The sequence below is a fragment of the Batrachochytrium dendrobatidis genome (assembly GCF_000203795.2).
Source record: "Batrachochytrium dendrobatidis JAM81 unplaced genomic scaffold BATDEscaffold_18, whole genome shotgun sequence".
Taxonomy (NCBI): domain Eukaryota; kingdom Fungi; phylum Chytridiomycota; class Chytridiomycetes; order Rhizophydiales; genus Batrachochytrium; species Batrachochytrium dendrobatidis.
Genome location: NW_006281116.1, coordinates 161,693 through 174,479, shown reverse-complemented (window position 1 = coordinate 174,479; position 12,787 = coordinate 161,693). Strand labels below are relative to the sequence as shown.

General features: G+C 37.6%; 2 protein-coding genes across 2 annotated transcripts; both read left to right on the top strand.

Annotated features, from left to right (window-relative positions):
• Positions 1-6,343: 6,343 nt before the first annotated feature.
• Positions 6,344-9,539, top strand: BATDEDRAFT_28401 (uncharacterized protein; the record flags this gene model as incomplete). Its single annotated transcript, XM_006682739.1, has 9 exons — positions 6,344-6,603; positions 6,630-6,757; positions 7,046-7,259; positions 7,676-7,761; positions 7,902-8,125; positions 8,262-8,595; positions 8,682-8,965; positions 9,047-9,133; positions 9,207-9,539. The coding sequence occupies 9 exons, from the start codon at positions 6,344-6,346 to the stop codon at positions 9,537-9,539; spliced, it is 1,950 nt and encodes a 649-aa protein (XP_006682802.1).
• A 2,046-nt stretch (positions 9,540-11,585) lies between these two features.
• BATDEDRAFT_92620 (uncharacterized protein) lies at positions 11,586-12,062 on the top strand (the record flags this gene model as incomplete). Its single annotated transcript, XM_006682852.1, has 2 exons — positions 11,586-11,835; positions 12,004-12,062. The coding sequence occupies 2 exons, from the start codon at positions 11,586-11,588 to the stop codon at positions 12,060-12,062; spliced, it is 309 nt and encodes a 102-aa protein (XP_006682915.1).
• Positions 12,063-12,787: the final 725 nt, after the last annotated feature.

The following is a 12,787-nucleotide window of genomic DNA, read 5'->3' as shown; positions in this document are numbered from 1 at the left end:
TAGCACACTAGAGTCATGCATGACAGATCTTGAACTGACAGCAGCTATATATACGCAAAAATGGCATCAGTTGGTGCATTTCGACATGCTAGTCAGATTTAGTCGTTTATATATAAAAGGTATATATCACCTTGGAGTCCAGTTTCCAAGACTTTGGCATCAATCCTAAAATCAATGTTTGATCCTTGAGTGACTAGACTTGTCGATCCTATCTTTCGCTTTCGAGACATCTACATCAGGAAAACAAATAAATACACATTCGTTTAGCTAGGTCAGTTTAAATAGCATGTTCAGGATTGCGTTATAGATTGGATCCAGCATATACACACCTGGTCAGACACAATCACCATATTTTTCTTCCAATTTTGGATGTCTTGAATAATCATACGAATAAAAAGTTGAACTAATAAATCAGTAGGAGTACCAATTAAAAAAAATTGCTTGGTGACTTGATATGCCGAAATTCGTCCTTCTCTAAAATAAAAAATATCAATTTTTTTAAACTAATTGTACACGACATTTTTGACGAAAAGATTGTGATTAATCGTCATACCCATGAGATAGTACAAGTGCTTTTCTGCAAAGCTCATTGATCAGATTTGAACATTCTGAGTTTCTCGCTCTATAGCATAGTGGCAAGTACAGTCAGAATATAAAACTAGTGTAAATCATAAAACAGAGTCAAGGTACATGCATCGATATTATGTATCACTTACAAAGTCATCGCAATCAAAAGAAGTTGATTTGTAGTTTTCGCAAGTACTGCACAGGATTCTGCTGACAAATTCAACAGTTTATTGCTCTAAAGTGCTCAAAGTTAACAGGCGTATAATTTAAATGCATTTAAATCAATAAAATATAGTCTCAATCAAGATACTTGTGCTAGCTTACTTGATACTTTTCAATTGTACTGTATGTTTTGTCTATAATAGTAAAAAACTCTTTTATATCCAGTTCAAACGGTCGATTAGGTTCGTAATCGCTACCATTGAACAAAAACAAAACATTAATATTGTATATAATCAATGGCTTTGACATTTCAATTCAATTATTTACCTGACAAGATGTCGAATCACCAATGCAATTTTTTGAAAAACAGACAATAGGGGTAATTGCTCCACTGTGGAGTTGGCCGAAAGATCATCAAACAAAACCGAAATGTATGTTTTCGATGCTGTATCACTACCATCCATAAGCACAGCTGGAATTGATTGCATGCAAATAATCAAAATCGCAAATGTAAACACCATAGTTTAAAACATACCACAACCAGAAAACTCGATAATGTTAAATACAAACCATTCGAGCTAGGTAAACAAAATAGATCCAAGATGTATGATAATGTTGCCAAAAGTTTTGAGCAAATGGCAGAAAATTCAACATGTTGAAATCGATGGCGGTCTGTTGTACAGAATAAACTGCGCAAACTAGTGCATATAACTTTAATCATGGGCACGTCCTGTATAGATGAGGGGTGAAGTAGCAGTTTAAGACAACTGTGCACTAGCAAATCACGCTTGGCAAGCATCAATTGAGGTTGGTTGATCGCTATACTAGATAAAAGCGTAAAATACTCTTTCTAATATTATAATATGCAGAACATAAATAGTTTTAGTTTGATATTTAAATAAAAAAGCTGGTAGTTGCCGGGATTTACAAAACTCACCAATACTTTTTCTCTCGTAGAAATGCTTTTAAGAATAATATCTAGCAGTCGACCAATACAAGGCTGAATGCACTTTCGGAGTTCAGGGTTGGATCTACCAAGCTGAATTAGTTCGCTCAAGCTCATTAGAGTATTTGCCAGAATAGAGTCATCGTTGTAGCGCTATCAAATAAAATTCAGACAGTTTGAAAATTGGATTGGATAAAAGTTGCAAGGCTTGAAAAATATAAATTCAACATACCAGCAATATGCTCATAGTGCTTTGGAACCATGTGGGTAAGCTTGAGCTTAGTAAATTGTCTTGACTTGCAGGACATATTCTTCCAATAAGAAACACAAAAAGATTCTGACTAAATGCAGACTTTGAATGCCCTAATAAGTTCAATCTACGAACTAAAAGCGATACAGCTTGGTTCGCCTCTTGCCCACCATCACTACATGCGACAGCAATGGCAGTCTGTGGAAGCTGAAGAGTCCAGACATCATCATGCACACGTGTAAGTTTTTCTGGAGATTGGGCTAATAGGATGGACAAATTGTTTAGCGCAGCAGGAGTAAGGTGATCCATGATAACGAACTGTTCTGGATCGATAGACTGACACTAATTAAACCCACAAAAAATTCTTTTAAAATGATTTCAACCAAAATTCATTTCAGTGTTGAAGTTTGCCCAAAATATTTGACCATGAACAAGAATTTGGTCAGTTGGTTTGTGATTCAACATCTTGCCAATTTACGGCACTATTCATGCAAAACAAAACATTTTTAATTATTATTTTGCTTTGGATGATCAATAGTTAGTTATTTGCAGTGTTCTATACTACACATCAACTTTATCAATATACATTGTTAATCCTTCAATAAACACAACGTTTGTCGTATGATGTACACAATCAAACCATCGGTTTGGACTGGAGTAATCTCATCATTTGACATGGCCATACATTGTACAATGACCAAATTGATGCATTGCAATCCAAATATTGGTTTGATTGTTGCCAAATCTATACAAACTTTGTATTTTAATCAGATACATTCGCGTTCTAGTTCAACATATTTTAGGGATGCAGCTCTACATGCCAATCATCAAACAGTATCAATCAACTAAACAGTGTATATGGCACAATGCCAACCAATAAACTGACGCCAATCATTTCATGAGACTGGCTGTTTGTTATACACACTCTTATTTAGTGTTGCATTTTATGTGAATACGACTGTACTGTAGATTCAGTCGTATCAATTGAATTGTGGTTAGTATTTTCAATGACTTGCATCGATTCGTTGCAATCTAATATGTTCAGTGGATTATAGATTTGACGGTATCGCAGTTTTACTAAAGCTTACACTCGTGCTCGAGCAAATATCAAGTTGTTTTTACTCGTAACCATGTACGCATATATATGCTTGGTTGTCTTGTTGATGGACATTTCTTGAATAACAAACTGCATATGATTTGATACACATCAGTCATTAGATATTCTATTATCGGCCAAACCCTTTAGCACAATAATCTCTGCATTTAACATCTGGTTCTGCTTTTCAAGTTTTTTAACCTGAAAACAAACTCTTCTAATTGCTTTTTGGCCATTTGATTTGCTTTTGATGTTTCTGTTGGTGACGTGATTGATCCATACGTTGCAGCCTCCATTGCAATTGATTTAATGTCATGCAATAATCAATTGGCTTTTGAATTCGAGTCAATTCAAGTCAATTCGAGTCAATCCGAGTCGGATCGAGTTGAGTGAAACAGTTTGTAATTCCAGATTATCATGGTTTGTATTCAATCTATGTGATGATATATACATGGAGCTTACACACGGTTTGACCACACGAGACAGCGACTGTGGTACGGTATCCAATACCAGCAATATCCCGTTATTGTGAGACATTATATATTGCTGCCATTCAACAATAACATGTGTGTATATATGCGATTTGAATAAATGATCGTGTTACAACCCCTGACTATCCAAGTACATATTTGAATTGGCATCTGGAACTTGGTTGCAGGACTATCAGAGTCTATGCATATTTGCATGTATAGTTGCCAGTTTATGCTCCAAATTCAGTGACAGATAATCCACCAACGCTGTGTAGGTAGATTGCAATATTTGGGGTGTTTTCAATGCATTTTGTCCAGTAGTGTCTGGGATACGCACTGTCGAGTTATTGTGATGCCACATCATGGTTGTAAGTTGATACACGTTGGTATTCATCACTAGCATTCACTCATTCATCACTGACATGCTCTTGATCATACCGATCTGTGTTGAATGCGTTGCATAATATTGAATTGTTGTGCTGAATGCAAGTGCTGGTTTGAACGTGCTACATCTGAGCGCAGTTTAGTCAAAATCTCATGTTGAATACTAAATATGGCATCCGAGTGATACAATCAAACGTATTTCACCATCTCTCCAATTTTGGATTTGTGAAACCTCGATATTATACATTCCATCATTCATCAGATTGTCTACCTTGTTACATCAACGCAGCTCCGATCGTACTTGAGTCTACATATTGTCCAAACTCGACACTCCATGTTAGTGTATGTTGAACCATCCAGATCTTTGAACTGGTCATGGGTGAAAAACGTTGACTCGGATCCCCATACGGAACATTGATCTCGTTTGACACACTATGCATGTCCTAGCTGGATACGTCATAACATTAGCGCAACGAATAATGTATGGGTTGAGTTGAGTTGTTAAATCATTGCCAGATTCAAACACCTCCATACCATCAATACCAAATGCATCCATCGACGCGCTGAATGAGATCTGGTTCAAGTCACTGGTGTCACTGATGTCGCGATAATGTAGTGCCCTCGACGATCCAAACCAAGGAATTTGCTGTTTGACAATATGTATGTAATGACTTGTTTGCTGCCAACTTTGAATACGAGTATGTCAGAATGAACTGGGATTGCATTTGATGTTCCATGTGTACGACTAGGTACTGCACAATATGTTTACAATGATGTGGTGCTAGATAATCGTGTCAATGGTGTCAATGACTCAATAGTTGATGATGTGATGGGTGTAATACATGGCCACTGATCATGTCTATACACAGACACTCGTTTTACAGGAAATGGTATGGTAGGAGCACATTCAACTGTGACATGGCTCTGCATCAGCACCATTCATTTTAGGATATGTTTGAAATGACATTGATTAATGTTTAAAATGGGTTGATGCATCTAAACTAGCTTTGAAATCAATTTATGGAACTTCACGCTAATGCATTATGAATAGCCTGCGACCATGATGAATCTAAAATCATTAGTATCGACTTGTTTGGGTAAATGATGAGCAGATTTGTATGAATTGGCCAATACTGAATTCTGAAACTGTCAAGTTACATTTTAATGATACAACAGCCTACCCAACAAGCCAATACTGGGTTGAATCCAATTTAATCCAATCCGATTTAATTTAATCCAATCCAATTTAATCCAATGATCTGATTTTGAAATTGCGCGGGTTGCACGAGTTGCCAAATTCAGCAAGTTGTGGCTAAAGAAATGTAAATGGCAATATTATGGTCTTGCATCATCTTGGCAATGGTAACTGTCCAACAAAGCTGTCTTGTTCATATGGGGTTGTATTTTACTTGGCTATCATCAAACTACTTTGAACTGTTGTGTATTTGGAATGAAGCATGGTCGACTATACTCTTTGATATGTAGATCTACATTTTATAGTGAGTTGGAGCACATGAGGTTGGTCAGTGGTGAGTGTTGATGTTGCCAGCCTTTCAAAGCTATCAGAAAAACAGTGACTAGGTCCGTTTCCATATCCAATTCAACTGTCGACAATGCACACATCGGTTGTTCGTATACTATGACTTGCTATTGAACCAAATCCAACGATTTGTTCAAAATTCAATGATTTGATAATCCATCAGCAGTAAGTTGAAAGGACAGGTTTCTACCAATGTCATAATATCACCAGTGTTGAGTTGATGACATATATGTTATGGGTATATCAGATGAAGAGAGTATTTTGATATTAGCGTGCTTGATTTTCCAGTCAAACAGAATAACAGACATTTGTATTTTCAGTATATTTGATCCATGCAATGAATACCAAACAGACATTTACGTGGGTTGTATTTACTAACCTAGTGTATTGATTAGATCCAGTAGTACTATTTTGATTTTAGCAATGCATGAAACCTTGTTTGTCTGGTATGCATTACCAATGTATTTTAGGTAGTAGTGAAGAGTTGCAGTTCAGACGCGTAAAAATGTGCAGATTTGTGTAGATTGACTGACTGGATCTGTGTATACCATCAATGTGTTGCACAGATTATACGGAAGATGTGTGGATATACTTGCTCATGTAAACTAGCTGAACCGGGTGTCACTGCGTTCAAGACTACTTGAGCAGTTTGTATTCGATGCAGTTGGAGTATCATGCAATAATCGTGTGAACAGACTCGTCACTACAGTCATACACAACCATCAACCACTACAGTCGTACTAGACGTCTACAAGTATGAACATGCAGTGTGTTTGGTCACTATTCAATCGAGTAGATCTGCCTATCACATATACAGTCAGACAGACAGACACAATACATGACCACATTACAGCATACGGTTGGCATAGTTGTATGAGATGGTTGTGCAGTATCAGCTGCAGTACAAACGAATCTAATATCATCAGCCATGACCGCTGCAGGAGTTGTCAGCAGCACAGCATTACGCATTGTCCATCGTACATGGATTGACTATTGGGAACGTTCACCGCACTACCCAGCCACCCCACACACTTCAAGCTGGCACATAGATCCCCGATCCGTCAGAGTCGGAGGGATGATGATGATATGGTCCAATCAACTCAAAGTATTATGTGTTGATGCATTAATGCAGCTAGTTTGTGTTACTCGATTCCACGAGGTCGATGCGTGCGGAGTCTGGGATTCAAGGTAAATAACGAATTAATTGATGATAGTTTGATTATTACGGGACGTTTTTGCAATGCATTTGATTATTACGTGCAGAGAGTTTGGCTTGTCGGGACGTTTTTACAATATAACCGATTATTACGTGCTGAGAGTTTGGCTTGTCGGGGATTCGCATGTCAATTGTTTCAGTTAAATAGTGCATCGTTTGTCCAGATCCGACACCATTACCTACTTTCTGATCAAGATCTTACTTGTCTATCTACCTATTGATCCAAAACTTGCTTGTCCATCTACCTATTGATCCAAAACTCGCTTGTTCATCTACCTATTGATCCAAAACTCAGATCTGATTGTTTTCCTTGTGTATTCTGTTAAACAGTCATACACACTACTTGTTTGAACGTATTAGTTTGCAGCAACTATTGCAACTATTACAACTGCTACCCATATTATTGTTATCAAGTTTCGAGATCAACTCGTTTTACATTTCCATTTCCATTTCCATTTCCTGACACCCTACAAATACCAATAATGAGCTCACTGTGGTCCCGTCTCAACATCCTATCGGCTGATTATCCAAAACAGTCTTGCCGTAGTGTGCAAAACACTATTCTCCAACCAACCAATGCTTGTGAAAATGCACCACACCTTGCCGAAGCAAGCATGAATCCAGAAAGGTATGCAGTACAGTATTTGTATTATAGTTGTGCATCTGAATATTGTATTTTGGTTACACAACACATTGCTAACATGACTGTTTACTTACATGTGTATTATTTACGATTTGATGATTGCATTTACGGTATTTTGGGATGTACTCGAAACGTTGCCGAATTTAATTTTGTTGATTCGACTCCGACTACGCGACTTTGATGGTAATGATTTTGACTGTTTTTGATGCTATCTAATATCATTGAACGTCATTCGATGTGTATCAATTGTGATTTGTGTTGGTTGGTATGATGTGCTGGTTGATTATTATTTGGGATTGAATTGGTTGATGCCTAATTTGATTTATGGGACAATGGGTTGAATGCTACTTTAAACTTTTACTGTTGTTTGTGCATAATTTTGTAATGTTGTGATTGACTAGTTCAAATCAGGAAAACATATATACTGATATGTATACATCCAGTGCAATCAGTACAATCAATGATCCAAGAATCCCTGCTTCACCAAGTAAGTGTGTGATTTTTGTATCAATTTCTCACGAGTTTTGGATGTGAATGCATGTGAATGCATGTATTGTGGATTGTTTAGGCTGTAGTGTGTTGATACTAACTATACTGATGGATTGTTTTAAAACATTTACATTATAGTCTCATCCTTGATTGCGGCAGCCAGAATATTGCAATTTGAAAAACAGCGTGACGCTCCAGAATCAGTTACATCACATACAACACACACACCAGAATCAGCTGTGAATAATCATTCAGTTGAACCTATCGAATCCTATAGTGACGTCCACAAATCTATGCTGTCATACAGCTATGCGAAACGAGCTTTAGCGTGTGACAAAGAGTTTTTTGAAACTCGGTATAAAGTAAGTTGGTTGTATTAGTATAAACCTTGGGTTTAGCCTTGAAATTACACAAGATGTGCTGGATTGATACAACTGTATAGTTATGGTTGACTAATGTTTTATTTATTGGTATTTGTCAACCATTTGTATTTGACAGGCTGATCAGATGATGTACACAAGGAGTAAGCTTCCCGATGAGGTTGATAGATTGAGAGTATGTCAGCCTATGTCATCACTCAGCAATTCTATCCGTCACCGGGAGCACTTCCGGTACCGAGGGTATGTTAGAAAACTACCCCTAGGTCGCCGCCTGATCAACATGCTGGTGCTCAAAAGCTCCATAAATGTTGTCAACTCGGTGAGGCAGAGCCGCAGGTCTGAGGTTTTGGTTGACATAACCGAGCCAACTTCAGACTGCTCTGAGATCCCCATGGATGTTGAAATTCCCATGGGTGATGCCGAGGATCCCGTGGGTGTCGAGGATCTGCCAGGTACGCGTAATATATAGTTTTAAATGTCAGCGGTATATCAATGTATGTGATCTACTAAAGCAATTGTTTACTTTATATTACATTAGCACCTACATTCCCAGGTATTGAGGTTGACTTCATGCCGGGAGTGCGCATCCTGGTGGATACTGTCAAAGTTCCACGCCTTGCTGAGACTCTTCAGCATCTTTCCCAAACCGGGGCTGGGTTTGGAAAGATCCTGGAGAGTCTGATTGCTGCATATGAAGATGGATATCATATGCAGCAACAGCAAGGATCCCAGGATGCTGGCAGTTCCGAGTCTTTTTTGGCTGAGCGACCAAAAAAGACGGTCCGATTCGCTCTGGATGACGCTCCATCCAAACCACTAGATGTAAGTGTTAATAATGCTTGAAATGTTTGAAATGGTTAGTAATTGTATAGATGTTTGTACTCATCCTTTTTATTTTACCAGACTACAAATGCGTGTGATCCGGTAAAGGACACACTGGCAGGAGTGGAGCAGCCAAGCGTCAAGTCCAAGTCCAAGGCTGGAAAAAAAGTAAGTTGACGCATTTGTATGCCATTATTAACAGCAATGACTTACATTTAAACTTTACCATTTTCACACTTAGATGCCCAAACTTGCAAAGCAGACCGAGCTGAAAAAGGCTCGTGGGTCTGTCAAGCGGGTCAAGCCGGAGCAGGTCTCCAAGTTGGTCAAGCAGACCAAACCAAAAAATACTTGGTCTGCTAAAGTAGCACCAACCTTGCAAGACGTTGCAAAGTTGGAGTTACTTAACCAACAGCGAGACCTGCGAGCGGCGCGGCGGCGCAACACGAGCAGTGCTCCTGTCATTGATACTTGTATCAAGGAGCGATCTTCCAGAAAACGGAAGATCAACTGCGAGGTTGACGCAGATCAACCCCATCCTCCGCGAAATCCAAAGCGGAGATGGATGATCTAAACTTTGGACTTGAAGCTTTTGGAAGGAAGCTTCAATTCCATCTCCACCTCCACCACTATATACCCAACTGATACCCAGTTAATACCTTTTAAATACCTGTTAAAAATACCCTATTGATACCCAACTAATATCTTTTAAAAATACCCTTTAAATAACTTGTTAAAAATACCCACTAATACCTTTTAAATATCTTTTAAAAATACCCTATCCTAATATCTTTTAAATACCTTTTAAACACCTTTTAAACAAAACCATTAAATTGTTTTATAAAATCACTTTGAATTTAAAAAAGCTTGGTTTAAACACTCATTTGCCACATGGTGTTTAGTTTCCATTTTGTTGATTCTACTGTCGTGTTTCCACAACTTTAGACTGTTTGTGGTTCAATCTTGTTGTATATGTATGTCTATTGGATTGTGTTGATGAATGTGTAGATTTCAAATTTACTTTGATTATAGTGTATTGTTTAGAGTAGTTTAGTACATTGATGTGATATTTTCCGCACATTCATGTTGGGTTGCATCTAGATGGTTAGTCAATTCAATGCATTAGAGCATCTCAAAATACACGATAGTATGCATGCAAGCCATCAACCAATGCAAATGTATTCATTACAAATATGGTGTATCAAACACAAATTCAAGTAGACTCTAAAACGTCATGTGTAGAGTGCGGTACACTTCAGATACCAAATCAAGTGAACCACAAATAGCAACAATGCAATCGGTGTTATTAGATGTGATAACGTTCCACGCATTTGCAAAACTGTCAAAGCATTGCGATGGCGTATCGCCTTGAATCAGTGTATCGGCCACATGTGCAATAATACGAGTATCCTCTGAATGAATCCAAGGCATATCAAGTGGTTGTGCAAATGGAACGACAAACACGATCTTGGGTTGAACAAGGCATGAAAGTAAATTATGGATATCTATTCCATTAGTAAATTCAACAATCCAGTAAACATGTGCAAGTAACGCTATTGCATTTTGTTGATGGTTGACCTAGTCTGCACGAACTACAGCAACCAATGGGTTGTGTGCACCATCAAGCAAAACACGACGATTTGTAGGTGGATCTGAAATAGGTAGATCTAGATGCTGAATTCATTCCATTCTGCCAGGACATGTTACAGAATCAATCACATTGATTGTATCAAATACATATTTCAGATAGCAATCCAACATTTTTAAAACACCCATTGAACTGTAATGTATCATGTGGTGGTACCAATACATATCTTGGCATGCTCAACCCAACAGACATAGCAAGTGCTGTTTAACTCGACAGTCATTCAGTATTATCACACATGAAACCTGTTGGCCAGCCATTAGACCATCACGTTGGGTTGATGTTGTGCTCTCATGTGTATCGATCGGTTGATTTTAAACAGCTTTGAATAGTTTCTAAACTTTGAATATAATTTGTATTGTCGTCAGATATAATTAGCACTATTCATGCAAAACGAAACATTTTTAATTATTATTTTGCTTTGGATGGTCAATAGTTAGTTATTTGCAGTGTTCTATACTACACATCAACTTTATCAATATACATTGTTAATCCTTCAATAAACGCAACGTTTGTCGTATGATGTACACAATCAAACCATCGGTTTGAACTGGAGTAATCTCATCATTTGACATGGCCATACATTGTACAATGACCAAATTGATGCATTGCAATCCAAATATTGGTTTGATTGTTGCCAAATCTATACAAACTTTGTATTTTAATCAGATACATTCGCGTTCTAGTTCAACATATTTTAGGGATGCAATTCTACATGCCAATTATCCACTGTTTAGTTTGTAGAGACGAGAGTTGAAGATTGAACAAGCGTAAAGAATAGACGATTTATTGAAACAGAAATGTGAACATTCGGTTAGTTTTTTATACAAAAACGAGCACAGACCAGCAACTAAAGAGTTCATAAAACAATGTCCAGTAAATTTGATGACGCCAATCATTTCATGAGATTGCGTACTTGACTCTTATTTAGTGTTCTATTTTACGTGAATACGGCTTTAAGCAGTGCATTACTGTATGGATGAAAGAGATAAGAGCAGAGACTGTAGCGTTGATGTTTCTGTGGCCATTCGTATTCGTCCACTTAATTCCAGAGAAAAGGCTGTTGGTGAAACCGGATATGCTTGGGGTCATAATTCCAGCATGATCTGGACGAATACTGCCACTGTAGCTGGGTCCATGGCTCAGATGAATGACCAGCGATGTGCAAGTTTTTCAACAGGAACTAGTGCCGGTATTAGTGCTGCCTCAACGACTTATACGTTTGGTATGTTTTATTCAACATTATGCTATTGGACTGATGATTTCTTTTTGGCTGTTGTTTCTTTTACAGCTGTATTCATGTGAATGGAACTTTTCTTTATCTATCTTGCAGTCGCTATTTTACTTTGGAATATACAATACTTGAATATTTGACTCCAATTGGCATTCTTAGTTCTTGTTCCAAACAACGTGTACCATATGGTGCACAATCAAACTATAGTTTTGAACTGATTATCCCCAGTTGATATAACCATACGTCATACGATCACCAGATATTGGGTTTGACTGTGGTCAATACAGCCCATCTTTGTTGTATCTAATCTCAGATACATTTGCGTTCTAATTCAAAAAACAGTGGTCGCACGTCTCAGAAATACGACTGTTGCTTCCATGCCAATCACACATGCTTACTTGTAGTGAAAGAGGAGTTGGAGATTGAACAAGTGTGAAGGATGTCGAATGTATTGGAACAGAGATGTGACTATTTGCACACTTTTTTATACAGAATGAGCACAAACATCAGTCAACCTATGAGTTCAAGACACACTGCTCAATAAATTTGGTGGCATCAATTATTTCATGAGATTGGCTGCTTATTCTACAATCCTATTTAGTGTTCCATTTTACGTGAATGTGGTTGTAGTTGAGCTCACGTCTAATGAAAGATTGAGATTTTCATTCAGTTTAGCTTTACCAGACTAATCTACTAACACTGTTCGAATTTGAATCCATTAATCTCGTTTGCTTTGAACTTTTTAATAAGATCATATTTTTGGGCAAGCATCAATTACAGCGGATGTATATAATATTTTGGCATCAGATCTTGTAGAGTCTTGCATGAAAGGTATCAATGGTAAGCAGATATAGTGATTTTAGAGAATTTTTTGCATGGTTTTAATTCAATTTGCAATGAATTGACAATGAGATTCTAGAAATTTACTTATTTTCATTTGATT